We start from the raw sequence: 20,718 nt of genomic DNA on the forward strand, positions 1-20,718 counted from the left end.
AAAAGACTTGCAAAACTAAGATTAATTAGTCAAAATATTCAAATAAAAGCCTCAGACTAACTTGAAAAAGAAATGTGAAATTCTGACGAAATATACATTTAAATTGAATTATTAGTTATTGTCATCTACAAATTTATATATTTTAGTTTATTTTAATTAGTCACAAGTAAATTATAAAGTAATTAACTTGATGATGATATTATGTTAGTTGTAAACTAAATATATTATTTGATTAGGTTAAATTTAAAATGCAAACTAATTCAAAATTATATTTATATCAAATTAACTCATACCACCATGTTGGTGAAACTTCATTTTTTAAACCTCTTTGTGAGAAAATTAGATTGATTTGGTGGAGCCCTTTAAATGAACATATGAAAGAGATATTGGGTTCTACTTCATGTGAGTCTAGCCCAATAACTTTTGTTTCTAATGTTCTTCATAGAGCTTGTACTCATTCTTTTATTAGATATATAATTTTAGATAAAGATAATTAATTTAGTTTGAAACACTTTCTAAAAAAAACTTTATCTGATTTTCTTATGCTTGATGTGAGAAAAATATATTGACGATTCATATATAACTTCACAAAATGTCAAATACATATATATGTGTTTACAAATTGATTTTTTTTTAACTGTCTCAAGAATTCAACGTATATTTTTACTAATTTGTTTAGTAGGTTATATGACAACATATAACAAAAAAAATATCATGCTTTCACTAATTTCATTCCAAGAACAGCTGAAGCTCATGAAGATGTTACTGCTTTTTACATGAGAGCAAAGTAATTGAACTACTTTGTTATTGTTGCAATAGCATTTTTTTTTAATAGTTAAAGGCCAAAATATACGAAATAAATAAGACTAGATAAGAAAACCTCAGAGACAAGGGGTAATGGAAAGAGCATGTTTTAAATCATGGTTGATTCCTTTTTCAAATGAATTAAGACTTCCACTTTATAGAGGCATGCTATAAATATAATTCAATTCACAAAATGTCTTTATCTTGATATATACCTATCAAGATAGTTGGCAATAGGAAACTTTCACTGTTTGAATATAAAAATTAATTAAAAATTAAAAATATTATAGTATTTGAAAAATTATAATTTTTTTTGAAAGGTTATCAACCCTATTGACAACCAAAATCAGGATGCAAAAAAAAAACCCAATGTTTTAATGATTTTGAAACGTTAGAGTTAATATTTCCTTTCCTTTTATTAAATTAAAAATATTTATCCAAACAGAAAAATATATTTTGCCTAATCCTCTCTTTATTTTACTTTTCCTTCCAAACCTTCAATCCAAAAACAATTTTTTAAAAAATCAAATAAAATACTTATTTAATATATAAACAAACATAATGTGATTTTTTTTAATTGAATCACCTTCTGCCGTGTATAAAGAAATAATAAAGAACAAACTACAAAAAAATAAAAAAACATATTATTGAGAAAAAATAAAATCATTTGAATATAATGCTTTAAATTTATAATCAAAATAATATTAAAAAAATCAACTAATCAGGTAATTTCATATTTTTATTTATATATTTTTTTTTTGTTTTGTCATGACACCAGAGATTATATAATTTTTTTTTGATAAATAGACAATAAATTCTGCATATGCTTTCATCTTACATAGAATTTGAAGTTTGATTTCGTGTCTTTTTTTTTAAAAAAAAATTTAATAAAAAAATCCAATACTAATAAGTCAAGAGGCGGTAAAGGTTATACAATCATCTCCACTTTCATTTTGTTACAATTTTTTTTTAAAATATTTTTACTGTTTTATTCAATCAATAAGAGATATATATCTTCCCACCTTTCAATTAATTTATTGTTATTATTTAAAAAAATGTAGTTAATCTCAAAGGTATAAAACAAAACAGTAGATTTAGATGAAGCATTGTCGGATGTCTAGCAAATGGATCACATGGAAGTGATACATATGTCATTATAAATGTATAAATTATAAAAATAAATAAATAATAAGACATAGAAAAAGTACAAATGAGTAGTAGTGAGTGAGAGGCTAACAAGTAAATTAAGGCAAACGCTGGTTGGTGCATGGGCAGTCAAACACAAGTCAAACATCCAAAGACCAGAGTCTCGCTGTCCGCCACTAACTAGGTCCGTTTGTACACGTGTAAAGCGTTGATTGGTTCCTGAAGCAAGGGGGTGAGTTAGATGGACAGCAAAGCGACAAGATCTAACCAGGGGAATTTCATATAAAGATTAAGAAAACGACAAGCTGCCAAATGCTTAGTTGATTGTGTTGTTTTCTTTTTGTCATGGTTATCAGTTGATCCTGGCCGTCCAATGACCTTTGAGATTCTTCCTTTGTCACAATCAAGCTCACTGTTCTTCAATGTTTTTTTATAATCTTTGTCCACCGTGTATCGGAGAATAGAGCAAAAGAAATTTATAAAAAGAAAAAAGGGGAAAAAATCTAAAGTTTTATCCCTTCTCATGTTTTTTTTTACAAAATCGATAAATGAAAGACAAATAAATACAGAAGTACATTAATTACATTGATTTAGCTGATCTCTTAGAAATAACCTTCAGTCATATAATTTTAGAGGAGAAAATAAAAGGTATTTCTCACTCAGAACTCTCAAATGATAATTAAGAGATTCAAACTCAAAACCTCTCAATCACAAACACAGGTAGTTACCAATGGGGTAGGTCACAGTTCCATCCCTACTCATCTTTTTATCTTTTTTAATTCATTACAAATTAGATAATTCATGGCACTATTCATTTTTTATATATAAATAATTTTTTTTTTTTGAGAAAGTGTTAAAATCATTGATATGGAAGGAAATAAAAGAAATGATGCAAAGGACAGAGTGAAGAAAACGATTATGTTTTAAATTTGTAAGCAACAACTCAAGAATAAAGATGAAATTGATTAATAATATTTTTACAAACTCTATTTATAATTTAAAAATAAATATTAGATTAGCTTAGGAAAAAGAAGTACATTACTTTTCAAACAGAGTCTAATGGGAAAAAATAGGAACTTTAAAAAATGTAGTTGAGAGAATACTTTAATTTGCTATTATAGATTCTCATTCTAAAACGTTGGTTGAGATTATACAACATTAATGTATTGAATTAAAAAAAAACATTTGAAACTAGTTTAAAATTTATATATATATATATTAAAAAAAAAGCCCTAAAAAATTAGGATACTTCTTTTAGTAGTTTTATCCCTGAGCCACTTTTGTTTAATTCCACTCCTTGCTTGACCGTTATGATTTATCAACATTTTTTTTTTTCAAATCATATTAAAAATGTGCACAAATGTAGAGTTACATTAATAATGTTATGCTCTTATTTTATATGAACTGAGGTTCAAACTTATTTTATGAGCATGATACAAATATCTTACATAAGATATCCAACACTAATAGAGAAACAAATCATTAGCAACTTACCTACCTTTGTAAAAATGATTATTCAGACATATCAAACGATTAAGGATTTTGATCTACATTTCCCTACGAATGTAGCATCTTTTGTATGCATTTTCCCTTTGTATACTTTACTTTACTTTTCTTTTAATTTACTTTTTTTTTTTCTTTTTCATGTGAGACAAACAGTTACAAAACAGGCAAGGCTTCAATTATTCATGAGGATCATGGAGGTGTTTCCTCTCTTTAAAGCAATGAAGAGAAAGATGGATGAATGGATAGCCACTGGAATCAATGAAACATCAAGTTATCAAGCTCATCATTGTATTGTGATGGAGTTCTACTTCTAACAACCATGCATGGACCACTTTCTCTTTGTCTTTGGCCTTTTAAAAGCTCATTCATCACTGTTATCAACCCTACCTCTCATGGTCTCCTACTGTACAAGTGATTCCCTTTCATTCACTTTACCAACATGAGTCATTGGAATTCATACTGTCCTTACAATCAATGGTACACTGAAATCTTTGAGATGTTTTTTATCCTCTTTTGCTATTCTAATTTATTTTCATGTTTTTACCAAAGTCTTTCAACATTTGTCTCTCATTAAAATATTATTTTTAAAACAATCACATGTCTCAAAAGTTTTTTCCTTTTTAAATACACATTTTTATTTTTTTAAATATTTAAGATGAAATTTTTTTTTTTTTTTGACAAAAGACGATCACGTGCTAGGGCCGCGTGTATATATGTAGCAAACTCAACAAATACTTGTGCCTTCATTATATATAGACTTTGAAGTTAAATTTCTGATTTTTCTTAAAATGAACACATACACAACTCAGTAGTAATATGACAAATGGTTGTTAGTAATTATTTTATCTACTATGTCTTTAAAAAAAAATATTTTTTATCATCAAATTTTTTTTTTTATCCTATTCTAACAAAAGATTTCATAAAATAGAAAACCTAGTGAAGCTCCAACTCAATAAACCTTTTACATTGAATAAACACAATATGTTAAAAAAATAGAAGAATCTTTATCCTTGTAAGTGGTGCCTCTAGTTCAAAATTATGAAGATGGTTGAGAAATATTCTGATTAACTAAATTATGTGTAATTGTTCTTAACTAATAAGATTATAATTTGATGTTAAAACATGTCCATGCAAAAGCACATATAACCATCTAAAATGACATTATTTATCAGGAATTTTGCAGAAACCATCCGAAGAAAAGAAATGGTCACACAAATGTTCACATTTTCATGTTTTTGATTTAAACTTTAAATAAACAATTGTCAATGGCAATCCCAATAAATAATACCATTTGAAGATTTCAAATTTAAATTCCATACTTATTTATAATAATAGTTAAAATAAATAAAAAATCAAAACAAAATATTTTTAAGCCAATTGGGCTTGTATTGGTCTTTGTAAAATAAAAAAATTATAATTCCAATTTAATATTTTTATTTAAAATGGCAGTCAATATTACAAAGAGACCAAAATCAAATAATTCAAGAATCAAAACAAAATAATTATACAAATATCCTACCAAAAAAAAACTCAATTTTATAATTTTTTTTAATTTTAATATAATACCAAACTTATTGTATTAAAAAAACATTTTTAAAACATATCCCTCTAGGCTCTAATTATTTTCAGAAAGAGGCAGGGGTTGATATGCAAAAGAGGCAATGTTTATTTAGAAATAACCAAAATTTTTAGGGGGTTTTTAGTCAAAAGGGATTTATGTTTTTCAACTTTGACTAGTTTTTGCTCCTCTCGGACGCCAGAGAAGACTTAAATCCGCTTCGCAGCTTCGAGATTTTCCTCCGTCTCGTCTTGCGCTCTGGTTTTCCGGTGACCGGAAACCACTCTCCGACGTCGTAGATCCCCAAAACCACCTTCCGGAACCGTGACTCGTTCGTCGGGAAACCGCTTTCCATCACTCCCATTCCGGCTATAGATAGTTCTCCCACTCTCTTGCTCTCTTTGTTTTCGATCTCTTCTTTGTTGAGTGGTTGGAGAAGGAGGTCTGTTTCTCTTGTTGGTTGAGAGGGTTTCAAAGGGATCTGGTTTTCTAGGGTTCCGACGGGGGGCTGGTGGCTGCTCCCCGATATTGATGAGAGTCCGAGGAACGATTTGCCATCTATGACGACCGGTACCTGGGGGAGATCGATGCTGGGACAGGATCTCACATGGAATGGCAGATCTATTCAGCCTCGGGAGCACCGATCGAGACGTGAACAAGGTCATTCGCGTTCTCTTTCTCCTATGTTTTCTGGATTTTTAGATGAAGTTTTTGTTGTGCTTGAGATGGTTTTGTGGATGATCTTAAGGTTAAGATGAGATTTTTGCTTGAATTCTTGGTTTCTCTATGCTTGGAAACAAATAATTCGGTAGATTCAGAGAAGAAGAAAGTTTCGGTGGAGGTTTTTTAAGCTGAAGTAGCTTGTCTGTGTCTTGATTGCGTTAGAAGAGAAGAAACTCTGTGTAATTTTGAGGGTATTTGATGTAGCGTTTGGTTATTTGGATCAAGTGAAGTGATCCCATGGTGAGCATTTTAGTTGGCTTTGGGTGGTGGTTTATTAGAGGTTGTAATGACGGCTAGTGATCAAGTGGATTGGGAGAATGCCTGAATAATATATGAGGCAGAGCTGCAATGTAGTGAACTTTTGATGAACCTTTACTCTTTTAAGGATTTAGTAGCATGGAAGTAATGCATGGGGCTGAATTATATAACTTTTTTTTACCCTTCTGGTGTTGGTTCAAGATTAGCATCACTTGGGTTTGTATTTCATATGCTTATTTCAGAATCTAGATTATGCATCTCTATTAAAAAAAAAAAACAAAAGGAACAAAATAACGTCATGTATAAGGATTAGGACATGTTACAATACTCTTTTTTTCTCCAAGTAGCTAATGACTTGCGTGTGCATCTTATCCCCAAGCTTCTTCTCATTTGCTTGTGAGCTGAACTCCATGCTATGTGAGAAAACCTCTTAGATCAAAATTATGTCAAATCCAACATCGAAGACGAAAGATGACACAATATGAGCTATTAGTTTTGTTTTGTATGTTTCAAGATTATGACACGCTTATAATTTTCATTTTTAATTAAGAAGTGGATGTCATGGCTGCTTAACTGTTATGAGTCTGATAGTTGTGAAAGCCTAGTGTCAAACTCTTTCTTCCTTATGTTGCCTTCACAAAGTTACAGTTATAGTGAAATGTTGATGCTTTTCTTTCAATTCTGTTTGTTGTGTTTTTGAAGGCACTTGTTGCTTTGAAGAAAGGCGCCCAATTGCTTAAATATGGTCGTAAAGGGAAGCCAAAATTTTACCCATTCAGACTATCCAATGTGAGTTTACTTGTGGCAACTTCATAAAATAACTGCATGTGAGTTTGTACACCCTTGCGTAGCATTGGGTACTTGAACATATTTGAAAACGTTTATGTATTCATGCCATCTCCCTTTGTGTGCCTCAAATGAGAGAATTATTTTGAAGTTATCTTTGTCTCCTACATAGGGTGCATTTGCTACTATTACACAATTCAAGTGAAATATATCTGTGTTTACAAGGTTGAAGAAATCCTAAACTAAAGCATACATTTTTGAACTAGGATGCACTAATAAATGTAGATCCTATCCATGATATGCAGGATGAATCATCTTTGATCTGGTTGTCAAGTGGAGAAAAAAGAACTTTGAAGTTAGCTTCTGTTTCAAAAATCATCCCTGGACAAAGAACCGTGAGATACTTGCTTAACTACTTCTCATTCACACCTTTATAGATTCTTAGATCATGTTGTGCTGACAAAGCATATGTTTTAAGTTGTCATATAATAGCCTAATTCTGATATTCTTACCTTCATATTTATAACTTGAATTTGCTTTTCAGCCTGTGTTTCAACGGTATTTGCGCCCAGAGAAGGACTACTTGTCCTTTTCCCTTATATATGACAATGGGAAAAGGTCTCTTGATCTGGTCAGCATACCTAGTTCATATAGAAACCCTTCTTATGTGGAGAGTCTTTATATTTCAGTGGCTGATTCACTTGTTTGCATGTTGTGATCTGTTAGATTTGCAAAGATAAAGTTGAGGCAGAGGTGTGGTTTGCGGGACTGAAGGCATTGATTTCTTCTAGTCAATGTGGACGCTCCAAAATCGATGGATGGTGTGATGGGGAACTTAGTTTTGATGTAAGCTATTCATGATGTCATTTTAGATAATTAGCTCCGAAACAACTTTTTGATGCTGTGGTAAAAAAAGAATTGATTTTACGGTTGGTTAGTCTTCCACAAGTTCATTTTAGCAGCGACATGATGCTTTTCCTTCCTATTACTGCCTTGATCTGTTGATTGTACAGTTAAAGTGCCTTTGAGTTCTCTTGGTATTATAGGTAACTTGTTCGGTGAAAGTCAATTTTATTGAGCCAATATTGAATAGTTTACCATTGTTTCTTGATTCTACTTTGCATTATAGCCATCTATTCTGTTAGGATGCCTGACAGGTTCATTTGCTTGGACCTGAAGAGCAATTTTAACTAGTTAACAACATAGTGCCCTGGCAGTTCTTAATGATTGAGCTAGCAGAACAATAGTCTTTTATGATTTTTTCCTCAATAAATGTAGTTATTCACTATGAAGTTCTAAATTTTTTTTCTGAAGATACTCTTTGTGCATGAAATTTTCTTTCTTGTGACAATTAAATACTGTAGCTGTTGATTTACCACCTACAAATTGCTTTGTTGTATCGTGTTCATTTTTTAGGATACCAAGGATTTGATAAGCAACAGTGCAAGTGATAGCTCCATCAGTACCGTACTTGATGGTTCTCCAGACAACAACTTAAACCTTAATGCTTTACCCCCGTTGGTTTATTCCTCTGAAAATTTAGAAAACTCTGAAAAGTCAGATGTGATGAATATGCAAGGAAAAGGAGTTTCTTCTGAGGTATTTAGAGTCAGTGTTTCCAGTGCTCCTAGCACATCTAGTCATGGTTCTGCCCAGGATGACTGTGATGCTTTAGGAGACATATATGTGTGGGGTGAGGTCATTTGTGATAACTCTGCAAGGGCCAGCACTGACAGTAATAGTTGTCCTATTATTGCAAGAAATGATGTCCTTCTTCCAAAGCCCTTAGAGTCTAATCTAGTATTGGATGTTCAATACGTTGCCTGTGGAGTCAGGCATGCTGCTCTTGTGACAAGGCAAGGGGAGGTATTTTCATGGGGTGAAGAATCAGGAGGGCGACTGGGACATGGAGTTGGAGCAGATGTGATTCGTCCTCGACTTGTTGAATCTTTATCAATGTGTAACACTGACATTATCGCATGTGGAGAGTTCCATACATGCGCTGTGACTTCAGCTGGTGAACTTTATACTTGGGGAGATGGTACCCATAATGTAGGCCTTCTTGGCCATGGTACCGATGTCAGTCATTGGATACCAAAGAGGGTTTCAGGACCTCTAGATGGGCTTCAAGTTGCTTTTGTAACATGTGGCACCTGGCATACAGCCTTGATAACTACAGCAGGGCAGTTATTTACTTTTGGTGATGGAACTTTTGGTGTTCTAGGCCATGGTAACAGAGAAAGTGTTTCATATCCAAAGGAAGTAGAATCACTGATGGGGTTGAAAACAATTGCTGTTGCATGTGGAGTGTGGCATACTGCTGCTGTAGTAGATGTTATTGTGACTCAATCTAGTGCCAGCGTATCATCTGGAAAATTATTCACATGGGGTGATGGAGACAAGTATCGTCTCGGCCATGGTGATAAGGAACCACGACTAAAGCCTACCTGCATACCTTCTTTGATAGATTACAATTTCCACAAGCTAGCCTGTGGTCATAGTCTGACAATAGGCCTAACAACTTCAGGACATGTTTTTACGATGGGAAGTAATGTCTATGGTCAGCTTGGCAATCCCCAGTCTGATGGAAAGCTCCCTTGCTTGGTTGAAGACAAGCTTGTTGGTGAATCTGTTGCAGAAGTCGCTTGTGGTTCATATCATGTTGCTGTCTTGACAACCAGGAGTGAAGTTTACACTTGGGGCAAAGGAGCTAATGGGAGATTGGGGCATGGTGACCTTGAAGATAGGAAGACTCCGACTCTTGTAGAGGCTTTGAAGGACCGGACAGTCAAACGCGTTGCCTGTGGCTCAAACTTCACAGCTGCTATTTGCAGTCATAAATGGGTTTCGGGTGCAGAGCAATCCCAGTGCTCAGCATGCAGACAAGCATTTGGTTTCACTCGGAAGAGGCATAATTGTTATAATTGTGGACTTGTACACTGTCATTCGTGCAGTTCAAGGAAGGCTCTGAGAGCAGCGTTGGCTCCTAATCCAGGCAAACCTTATCGTGTATGTGATTCATGCTATATAAAATTGAGCAAGGTTTTAGAAGGTGGAATTAATAATAAAAGAAATGCTATAGCACGCCTATCAGGCGAAAGCAGAGACAGGTTTGACAAAGTAGATAAATTATCAAAAGCTTCTTCGCCTAGCAATGTGGATTTGATCAAGAATCTGGATATTAAAGCAGCGAAACATGGAAGGAGGACCGACTCATTGGCTTTGATTCGAGCTTCTCAAGTTCCTTCAATGTTACAGTTTAAGGATATTGTTTTTAGTGGTGGATTTGATCTGACTCGAGCAGTTCCAAGACCGGTGCACACATCAGTGCCGCAATCTGTTAATCACTCCAGAGCTGTTTCACCTTTCTCCAGAAAACCTAGCCCTCCACGTTCTGCAACACCAGTCCCCACAACATCAGGGCTTTCTTTTTCTAAAAGTGTTGCTGATAGTCTGAAGAAAACAAATGAACTCTTGAGCCTAGAAGTTCAGAAGTTACGTTCTCAGGTAAAAGTATCTTTTCCTCGTCCTTGTATCTAGTTTTGGACCTTGACCTCATGATGTCCTTATATGCTCAATTGGATTCAATTAGGTTGATAGTCTTAGACAACGGTGCGAGCTTCAAGAATTTGAGCTGCAGAAATCTGCAAAGAAAGCTCAAGAAGCCATGGCTTTGGCTGCAGAGGAGTCAGCAAAGTCCAAAGCTGCAAAAGAAGTCATAAAAACCCTCACTGCACAGGTAATTTTTGTCAACTTATATTTACAATAAATTTGCAATTTCATCTTATTTGAAATTCCTGACACTGATAAATTTGCATTAAGGTTAGCATCAACTTAGATTTTTGTAGAATTTCCATTGTGGAGGAATTCAATTCTTAAGATTGTTATGATCTCTTGTAGCTCTCAGAGCCTAAGAATTTTTGCATCGAAATACAGAGACATTATTGTAATATTTTTCTTTGGATGCATATTCCACAGCTTAAGGATATGGCTGAGAGGCTACCTCCTGGGGTCTATGAGAATGATCAGATTACACCAGTGTATATGCCAAATGGCGTTGAATCGCACACCTCGTACTCCTCTGATTTGAGGAGAGAAGGCCAGCTAAGGAATGATGCAACTAGTAATGCAGTCAATTCTTCATCTATAAACTCTGTTGTTACCAATGGGCTTTCACTGCAAAATCATTTGACAAGGAATGCCCTTGAAGCTAATGAATTGAGCACGCGATTCCAGAACAATTGGTCTGTACAGTCTAATAAATCAAATGACAATTTATATGCCACGGCACGTGACAGTAATGCGGAACCTCATATATCTAGCAGCAGAGCAGAAGATCACGACTACAAGGAGACAGAACCTCGTGTAAATGGTGAGAACAGCAGCTCGAAATCAAGAATCTCCGCCGCACCTGGTAATCAAGTTGAGGCTGAATGGATAGAACAATATGAACCAGGTGTCTATATAACCCTTGTGGCCCTTCGTGATGGAACAAGAGACCTGAAGAGGGTGCGATTCAGGTACTTTCATCAAACATTCACTGCTCTCTGTATTTATACCTGTTCATTGAGAATGTGTCATGTTTACCCTGTTGAACACATTAACCATTTGCAGCCGGAGAAGGTTTGGGGAACATCAAGCAGAGACGTGGTGGTCGGAAAACCGAGAGAAGGTCTATGAGAAATACAATGTTCGGGGTTCCGACAGGACCTCAGCGGCACCATCAATGCTGTCAGCTCGGAGATCAGACGGAGAGTTCACATAGCAAGCATGACCAAGAAACATCCTGCAGATGATATCCACTATGACCATGGAGTTGCCAATGATTTTCCTCCAATGTCCTAGTATATATGTCACTTTATTTTTATTGCCAATTTGTTCTTTCTTGTTATATTCCATCCAGTTCAGTGTATATAACATCATCAAATGAGATAGTGTGGGGCACACACACACACACACACAGAGAGAACGGTGTTTCCCTCCCAACAGCGCGACGTATCATCACCGATTAATGTAGGTTTTAGGCTTCATTTTAGTCCCATGTATTTGATTAGGACTTTGTCTTTCCACTCTTTATTGAGCTTTTGGTTCTCTGATACATTAAAAGAGTTGATAGTGATCTGACTTTTTCTCCCATGATTCCCTGTCCATTACCCAACCGTAACCTAACTAATATTAATTCCCGTCCTTATTTAGCCCATGGTTTTCTAGCCCGGATTCAACTGTAACCTATAATAATAAGTACATAATATCTTCCTTGAAAGATGCCTATATGGCTATATCCTGAATCCTGATCCCCTCCCAACTCTTTCTTAATTTAAGTGACAAGATATAATAAATATAAAAACCGAATTGAACTAAAAGTCCTACTCGGTTATTTACAGATGTATTTTTATTTTATCCTATATTTAACTACTAATCAGTAATCATCCCCAAACCCAATCAAGTAATTAAAATTAATTAATTAGTTTTCCATAATTATCCAATAAATTCCTTAAAAAATCCTTCCCACCATACCAGCCGTCGTATCTCTCACCCTCCGCGCTTGTCTTATTTAAGGATTCGAATCCTTCTCGTTCTCGTTTCTCTCTCTTCTTTCCTTTCGCTGGGCTTCTCGCTCTCTCCTTCACTTCGATTCCTTAGCTAGGTTTCGCTTTTTGTTTCTCGATTAGGGTTTTAGAATTCTTCTCGGATTCTTCTATCCTCCTTCGATTCCGCCTCGGATTATCCAATTTGTTTTTTTTTTTTCTCGATTTATTTCCTTAAATTGGGGGGTTTGATTTGGTGATTCTTTTCCCTGTCTCTGTGGAAATCTCTGGTTTTCTAGGGTTTGAGCTTTGGGTTTGGGTCCCTGGAGGCCATGAACTTCACGGCGACTGACGGAGCCGATGATGGCTCTTCCCAGCAGGAGCCCCCTGATCCTGACATCAGAGAGAAGGATCCAACCGGCCGATATATCTGCGTAATTATCCCTTTTCTCTTCAAATTCTCTCTTTTTTGTGGTTTTTAATTCATTGGTTTTTGTTAATTATGTCTGTTTTTTTTTTTTGGCAACAGTATAAGGAGATCTTAGGAAAAGGAGCATTCAAGACTGTGTATGCGCTTCTTATTGAATTGTCTTATTACTGATAATTTTCTTTGTTTTTTTTTTAATTGATTTTTTTTTTTATTGTCAATATGACGGCTTTTTGTTTGAATTTGAACAACAGATATAAAGGTTTTGATGAAGTAGATGGTATTGAAGTAGCATGGAATCAAGTCATGATCAATGATGTAGTTCAATCTCCCCAGGATTTGGAGCAGTTGTACTCTGAAGTTCATCTCTTGAGAACCTTAAAACATGAAAACATCATCAAGTTCCATACTTCCTGGATTGATGATCAGAACCAGACCGTCAATATTATTACTGAGTTGTTCACCTCTGGAAATTTGAGACAGTACTATCGAATCACACTATCCTGCATTGCCTTGATTTCATTGAGTTGATTTTTTCAGAAGATTTATTGCTTGTGTTGTTGTGAAATAGGTATAGGAAGAAGCATAAGACTGTAGACATGAAAGCTTTGAAGAGATGGGCAAGGCAGATATTGATGGGGCTTGACTACCTCCACAGTCATCAGCCTCCGATCATACACCGGGACTTGAAGTGTGATAACATATTCATCAATGGTAACCATGGGGAAGTCAAGATTGGTGATCTCGGGTTTGCGACCGTTATGCAACAATCACATGCTCGAAGTGTACATGGTATATAAAATCATGTTCCCTCTTATGTGTTTATGCAAGTTATTTGATGGGCTATAGTGTTTCTTATTGTTGTAGTTTGCTTTGAAGCAATGTTATTGTGTGTTCTGATATCATTTTTTTTTATTGTAGGAACCCCAGAGTTCATGGCACCTGAGGTATATGATGAGGATTACAATGAGTTGGTAGATATATACTCCTTTGGGATGTGCATGCTAGAAATGGCTACCTTTGAGTATCCCTACTGTGAATGCAAAAACAATGCTCAAATATATAAGAAGGTTTCTAGTGTAAGTACTGAGGCTGAACTTGTATCTGATTTTGTATGTGTAGCTGATTGTACTGTAGTGATTTTTGTCGAGCTTATCATGTCTACTTACATTCTTCAAATGTAATTGATCTTTTAGGGGATAAAACCTGCTGGACTTGCCAAGGTTAAAGATCCAGAAATGAAGGCTTTTATAGAAAAATGTCTTGTTCCAGTTGCTCAGCGATTGCCTGCAAAGGAGCTCCTAAAAGATTCTTTTCTCCAGTTGAATGGGAAGCCTGAAGCAAACCCTTCGTTGCTTCCTACTGCCATTAAGAATCATGGACAACAGAGCATTTGCATTGTTGTTAATGAAGATGAAGCTGATCTTATCAGTATAACTGAAGGTGCTATGGTGGATGGTTCACAGTTTGTCCCTTTGGAGGTTCTCAGGAGACGAAAAGGTTCTGAGTGTAGACTGAAAGGGCAGTGGAAGGGGGACAGCCACATATCATTATTATTACGGAGACAAGAACCGGGTGGTAATTGGCCTTTACCTTTCCTTTTTTTTTAATCACATTTTATGTTACTTGAAATAGTTGAAGACATATGGGGAGTTCACCATGCATATGTTTGATCACATTTTATGTTACTTGAAATGGTACATTTGGGCAGTTCACTGATGGTTTGTTTTCAGGTGATCCAGTTAATATTCAGTTCCCATTTCTTCTAAACAACGATTCAGCACTTTCTGTTGCTAATGAAATGGTTGAACAACTTCAAATGCCTGAAAGTGATGCAAGGTTCATAGCTGAGTTGATTGATACATTATTAGTCAACTTAGTACCTGGTTGGAAACCATGTGTTCCTGTGGGCAATTTAGCAGCTCTTAATGGGAACCAAGATCTTAAAGACAAGCCCAAGGATCTTCATTTGGTCGCGGGTGTTGAGAACTCCATTGGTTCTAGTCAGATAACCGCCCAAGCAACGCACAGGAGCCCTCCTTCCTGCCATAGCTCAAGCTTTAACTGCACTATTCAGCCAATAGAAGGTGCTCCTGCCATTGGAAGGCTTATTTGACACAGTGGTAACTTTGACCCTCTTGGTAATCCTTTTTCAGATGACCAAGTTTCCTGTCCAGCAAATGTACCTACATGGCGTGTTGATCTTGAGTCTCTTGATGCTGCAGCATCAGATGAAAAGGGGTTCCTTTCCAGTATTTGTTTCTGCAGTCTCAAATGAGACAAATGATAAAAAGTGCCAAGACATACACTCATTCAATTCATCAGCCTGAAGTGGCTGGTGTCTATGATGATGTTACCCAAATGTTAAGGGTAACAACTTCTGATGTTTGAGTTTGTATGTGTGTTGATGGGAAAGAGATGGTCTCCAAAGGAGTTAGTCTGAGTGCCTATTTTAGATTCTAATTTCACACTCTCAAGAATTAACTTTGTAGCAAATTTTCTTGGTTTATTAAGATCTTGTTGTTCATATAATGATTGAAAGGAAATAACTTACTTGAACTACTGATTTCAGACTCTTGCTTTAATATCTAGGCCTTTTCTATTAAAGCACTACAATTTCGTTAGATATCTTTTATTTTTTTAATGTTTTTCTGTCAAAAAAATGAACAAAGCAAGCAGGCAAAATAAGCATACCTGGAACTCACCAAGCTAATGCAATCACAGATGACTCTATCAGGCTTTCAATTCCTAATGCAGCATTAGTCCACAAGAGCAGCGGCTTCAGCTTTGAGAGAAGAGTCAACCTTCACTGCCATGGCACCAATCAAAATAACACTTCTGAAGTAACTATCAATGATAAACCCCAAACCACTCCAACTTAATTCATAAGTCCATGAGCCATCACTAAAAACTACAATTGATTGATAAGGACAAGTATAGTGAGAAACCTCCCTGTATCTCTCTTAGAGAATTCCAGAACATGAAAATTTCAGCAAATTTAGGAGCACAACTCTTGAAAAGATCACACTAGGTCTTCTAAATGTACCAAGCACAAGTAGTAATCACGTCTTTCAAAAATGCATCCCAAATCTACTAATGACTAAGTGATTTATTAGTAATCGGACCCCCATTAGAACTCTACATAATTGGTAAAATTTCAAATCATGGGTGAGGACACATTTGTAGGAGTATGAGTAGTAGTTGTGTGCGGGTGATCCCATCATCCATGTGTGCGCAGGCTTCACTCTCACTTGTTCCACCGAGACTTATGCACGCCCCCTGTCTTTTTTAGCAGGAAAAAAAAAATTCCCAATCTAGACTTTGAGTTGAATAGTTAGCCTCTCAGAACTAAGGTTAGCTAGAAAACTGCAGTCTAGACCAAGGGAATTCAAGACATTGATCCAATATATTTGAATTTTATTACATTTCCAATGAATATATGGCTAGCAGTCTCTGCTTGAATTTTTAATGTTAAGTGAGGAAGGTCCTCAAACAATGAAAATTCAAGTGGTTGTTAATCACTTAATCATCAAAAACCAGATTCTCAGTTGGCCAATGCATGTTAATATAATAAGTTGGTTTCAAAACAAGAAGGATGTCAAATACCCATATTTAGTCCATCCACATCCACCATCTTGGATTACAATCAAGATAGCAATATCTCAATGATGAATTAGATTAGATACTTCTTGGTTTATAACTGTTAAGTAAACCCTCTTTGCACCGACCTATTCACAAAATTTTTTACCTACATTCAAGTTGTTAAGCTTTCTCAATGAGAGAGTACATAATGGTTTAGTCAGTGTGCATGCTCTCTAGACAATTACTAAACATTCATTGGATCTTCAAATGTACAGGCATCTTAATGCCCCATTGAAATAACTCAATTGATTGATTTTTGTTAAAGCTGTCCATTTTATTATGTCTTCCTTAATGTTTATAATCTGCTAATTATCGGCTTTAGTTCTGTCCAGTTGGCAAGGTGCTCTTCTTAATTGTCATTAATCAACACATGCATGCACCTTAACAATGATTCATGGGACTTGGTCACCAGTTGGTTGTCTATGAATATCTCTTGATGAGGCTTCTTGTTTCTAGAGTTTGCTTTAAAATAAAAAATAAAAAAAAATAATAATAAACCATATTTATTAATAGTAACGAAATACAATTAGAGCAAAATAATAAAATAACAGTAAATGAAGAGAAAGAGAAACAACAAATGAAAGACTAACAGTTCATCAGAAGTACTGAACAACTACAGGAAAGAAAGCTCAAGGGTTCCACTAACTAACTAGTAGTACCCAGGACAAGTTGGCTTCCTAAACTTGTTTCTAATTTTCTATCTATAATTTATATTAATTCTTATTAAATCACGCATATAAAATCTTATAAAATAAGCTCATAATTAGATTTTGTTATCATCACTGTATCCAGTAAAATTTAAATTTTCTATATCAATACTATTCATAATAAAGCCATTATCGCTCAACCAAAGATCTCTTGGCATATGTGAAATGTGTATATTTCCCTTTGAACAATTAATTATTTTATGAAAGATATGATAATAGATACTATTAACATTAAACCTTTATTTTGATGCTGATTTGATTTAATTTCTCTCCCTTATCCGGGACAAATTCAATTATTCAAATCAAGAAGAAGAAGCATGTCAAGCATATCCTCGTTTGAACGAAAAACAAATGGAAGATGATGAATTAAAGTAAGATATCAAATAAAAGAAAGATAAAATAAAAAGGAGAGAAGAATCAGATGGTAGGAATGGTCAGTCGTCTCTTCTGAGCCGACTAAGTTTAGTTTTGGATTCTTTTTTATTTTTCTTTATTTCTTACCTATCCTCACTTATTAAATTCCATAACTTTATTTTATTCTTTTTTTATGGGGTGGAACCAACTCATCAAACTCTCTGATGGGACCACTTGCCCTGGTTTTACTCATTCAAACGTCTCTTCTTTTATTTATATATACTTATTATTATGTATTTATTTATATCCTTTATTGCACTGCTATTGATATTGGGATTGATGTGGTCAAAAGTTTGGTAGTTCCTTGTTTTTCATTTTGATTGATAAGTCCTTTCTCTCTTTATCCCACACCTCCAAATCAAAAGATTGGGCTCTGACTTTTCATGTTCTATAAATTTCTTTTTGTGGACTAGCACTTAGTAATCTCTCAAATCTTTACATCTAATTCCTTATTAATTGATAATAATAATAATAATTTATTTAAACTATCAACCAAATTATTAAAATTTAAATCATTTAAATAAATGATTTAATTAATTTTATTAATATGAGTTGGGGCTTTATAAAATCTATGATTTTTATAAAAAGTAATAAATTTTTTTAAAATAAAAACTAGTCACATCATAAATCATGCATAAATTTTTTAATTATATCATACACTCTCACTGTGGGCACAAGAGAGACAAAAAAAAATCAAAACTTTAATTGACAATAGTCGGTGGCAAATTAATAATTCATAAAATTAAAAACAGATAAATAAATAAATAATTTAAATTATATAATAAAAAAAAAATCTTCAAGTCAACATAAATCTATTTAATCTTTCATATTTACTCCACAATCTCAAATAATATTCTGAATTTTCAAGGAAATAAGATGTATAACTACCATTTAAATTAAACAAGGACAATTTGGTGATTGATATAGACCCAAAAGTTTTTCCGGCGCGCGCGTAGTCATCGCCATATAAATTCTGAAATTGCGGCCTCATTTGTCTTCTTCTACCCAATTTACAAAATTAAATATTATTTCCAATTAATAAACTACAATATATATATAAATAAATTTCACAAATTCCATTTTTTTTCCTTCCAAATTGTTTCCTTTTTTTCTCTTACAAAAATGTATTTCATATAAATCTCTGTGAATTTACAAATTTCATTTCTTTTTTTTTTCAATTTTAATTTCAGTAATAATTCAATTTCCCTCCAAAAAAAAAGATGATGATCAGAAAGGCATGATGTGCGTGGTCTTGGTATCGTAGCCGGAGAGACAGCTCTTCGAGTTCACTCTGAAGATCCTCAAGAGATCGCCGGACATCTGCCTCATCGCCGGCGAGCAATCGCCTTGCATCAGTAGGAGGATCTTCGTTAGCACGCCATTGGCACCGGCGACGGCCTCTTGAGCTTTCCGATCTCGGTACAAATGGCACAAGGTCCACAGCACAATCACCGCCGATTCCGCCCCCTCTTTTCCGGCCTTCATCATTCGGTTCACAACCGCCACCACCGCCTCCGCTGCTCCGGCGCATATCGCTGCCCGGCCCTCGGCGCAGCTTGACGCCGCCTCCATCAGCTTCAGAGCCTTCTCTGCCGTCGGTGCCGGCACTGTGGACGATTTCTCGGTTAGTGCTCGAGCTAGCGCGGGTACCAACCCTTCTTCCACCATTCGCGCTCTTGCTCGCTTCACCGACGATAAGGCCAGCAGACAGGATAGCCCCGCTCCGGTGGAATCTCGATCGATGGACCCGTCCTCCGCCGGCCCGATCAGCCGGATCAGTTCACGGAGGAGGTCGGAGTTGTCAGCAACGCGAGATCTGGAGTCTTTGTCGCAAAGACCGGAGTTGAGGATCGCATCCAGAACCCTAGCTGCATCCACCCGCATCTCCGGCTCCGATCTCCTCATCGACTCGAGAAGACCGGTGGTGGATCGGTTTAGATCGGCGGAGAGGGCGCTGATCAAGGCCCGCTTGGCTCCGTCCTCGATGAAATCCGCGTTGAGGACCAGCGCGAGGACTCGGACGGCATCATCATTGGCGTCGGAGCCAAGGAGGGAAGAAATGGCCGGTGAGAAGGAAGGGGAGGTAGCGAGCGAGTTCTTATCAAACTCATCCCGATCCGGGTCGGAGAGGAAGGCGATGAGCTCAGGGAGGCGACCGGCGGAGGCAAGGTCGGTTGGGGAGGTCTTGGAGCGGTCGTCAGGGAGGGACCAGAGGGAGATGAGACGGCGAAGTGTGAGATTGGGGACGAGATCAGTTGAAGGGAGAGGGAGCATGGTGGCAGGGCAGGTGGTGTTCCCGGAGTCAAGCCAGCGTTGGATGGAGGTGCGATCGTAAGTGACGCCGGTACAGAGGCTCACCGGCGATCGCATCACCTCAAGAGAGATTGGGCATCGGAAATAGCTTGGCACCTTCACCTCCAAGCCCTCTATCTTCCTTCCCATCTCCTCGTTAATGGCTTCTCCTTCTTCGAGCTCTTCAATGGCTGCTTCTTCTTCGATTTCGAGGGAGAGACGAGGATGTGGGTCGTGAAGAGCTTATGAAGAGCGTTCTGGTCAACGGTCAAAGGTCTACGAACCAAAGGAGGTGGGCAATCTCTTTCTCTTTGTTTTGTCTATATGTTTTGGGACTTTGGAATTTGACTCACTGGTGTAGTACTTAGTGGTGGTGAGATTTTTGGGTGAGTTTAGGTGGTGGTGTTTATTGGATTGCGCCGTGTTGGACCCGCGGAATAGAAGGGCGTGAGGTGGGACCAGACAGACGATCCGGGCTAGAGGAGACTCCACTGCTTTGGTTTTTTTGGTCAGTGGTTTCAGACCTTTCTTTTCTATTTATTTTTGTTTTTTTATGCTGAGTTTTTAAGCTGTTTCCTTTAATTGTTGTGCCTGTTTTAGTTCTTTATCTTTGTTTATCTTGCATTGTTGAAGATTGTGTTTTGGCCTAAGTATGGAATATTATTTAGAGAAAAAGATTACAACTTTGTTATGTATGAATTGTGATATTTGGCAATCAACTTTGTTTGTGTTTCATGTTTTTTGAAGATGGTTTTTTGACTGAATGACATTTGTATTTGAGCGAACTCATGCATTAGTGAAAGGTTGTTGGTTTTCTCAATTTTTTTTTTTTAATTGATTTTTAGCTGTTTCTTTTTTCTTTTTTCTTGTTTTATTTCTTATCTTTTTCAGTGTATCTTTGTGTTTGTGTTTCATTGGTTATAAGAG

At 35.9% G+C, this 20,718-nt stretch overlaps 3 protein-coding genes across 4 annotated transcripts; 2 read left to right on the plus strand and 1 right to left on the minus strand.

Moving 5' to 3' along the window:
• Positions 1 to 5,191: 5,191 nt before the first annotated feature.
• On the plus strand, positions 5,192 to 11,900 carry LOC120261186 (PH, RCC1 and FYVE domains-containing protein 1). 2 transcript variants are annotated; one of them, XM_039268957.1, is made up of 9 exons: positions 5,192 to 5,674; positions 6,698 to 6,784; positions 7,087 to 7,176; positions 7,326 to 7,412; positions 7,508 to 7,627; positions 8,198 to 10,288; positions 10,374 to 10,520; positions 10,760 to 11,301; positions 11,396 to 11,900. In XM_039268957.1, exons 1-9 carry the CDS (start codon positions 5,627 to 5,629, stop codon positions 11,544 to 11,546), a joined length of 3,363 nt encoding a protein of 1,120 aa, XP_039124891.1. In that variant the 5' UTR covers positions 5,192 to 5,626; the 3' UTR covers positions 11,547 to 11,900. The 2 variants fall into 2 exon arrangements, with proteins under 2 accessions (XP_039124891.1, XP_039124892.1); XM_039268958.1 differs by lacking the exon at positions 6,698 to 6,784.
• A 387-nt stretch (positions 11,901 to 12,287) lies between these two features.
• Positions 12,288 to 15,295, plus strand: LOC120261188 (probable serine/threonine-protein kinase WNK6). The gene is made up of 7 exons (XM_039268962.1): positions 12,288 to 12,743; positions 12,839 to 12,876; positions 12,991 to 13,218; positions 13,308 to 13,528; positions 13,658 to 13,815; positions 13,933 to 14,314; positions 14,470 to 15,295. Exons 1-7 carry the CDS (start codon positions 12,642 to 12,644, stop codon positions 14,850 to 14,852), a joined length of 1,512 nt encoding a protein of 503 aa, XP_039124896.1. The 5' UTR covers positions 12,288 to 12,641; the 3' UTR covers positions 14,853 to 15,295.
• A 3,420-nt stretch (positions 15,296 to 18,715) lies between these two features.
• On the minus strand, positions 18,716 to 20,440 carry LOC120261189 (U-box domain-containing protein 27-like). The gene has a single exon (XM_039268963.1). It carries the CDS (start codon positions 19,939 to 19,941, stop codon positions 18,727 to 18,729), a length of 1,215 nt encoding a protein of 404 aa, XP_039124897.1. The 5' UTR covers positions 19,942 to 20,440; the 3' UTR covers positions 18,716 to 18,726.
• Positions 20,441 to 20,718: the final 278 nt, after the last annotated feature.

This window comes from Dioscorea cayenensis, chromosome 5 (assembly GCF_009730915.1).
Source record: "Dioscorea cayenensis subsp. rotundata cultivar TDr96_F1 chromosome 5, TDr96_F1_v2_PseudoChromosome.rev07_lg8_w22 25.fasta, whole genome shotgun sequence".
In the NCBI taxonomy this organism is placed as follows: Eukaryota; Viridiplantae; Streptophyta; class Magnoliopsida; order Dioscoreales; family Dioscoreaceae; genus Dioscorea; species Dioscorea cayenensis.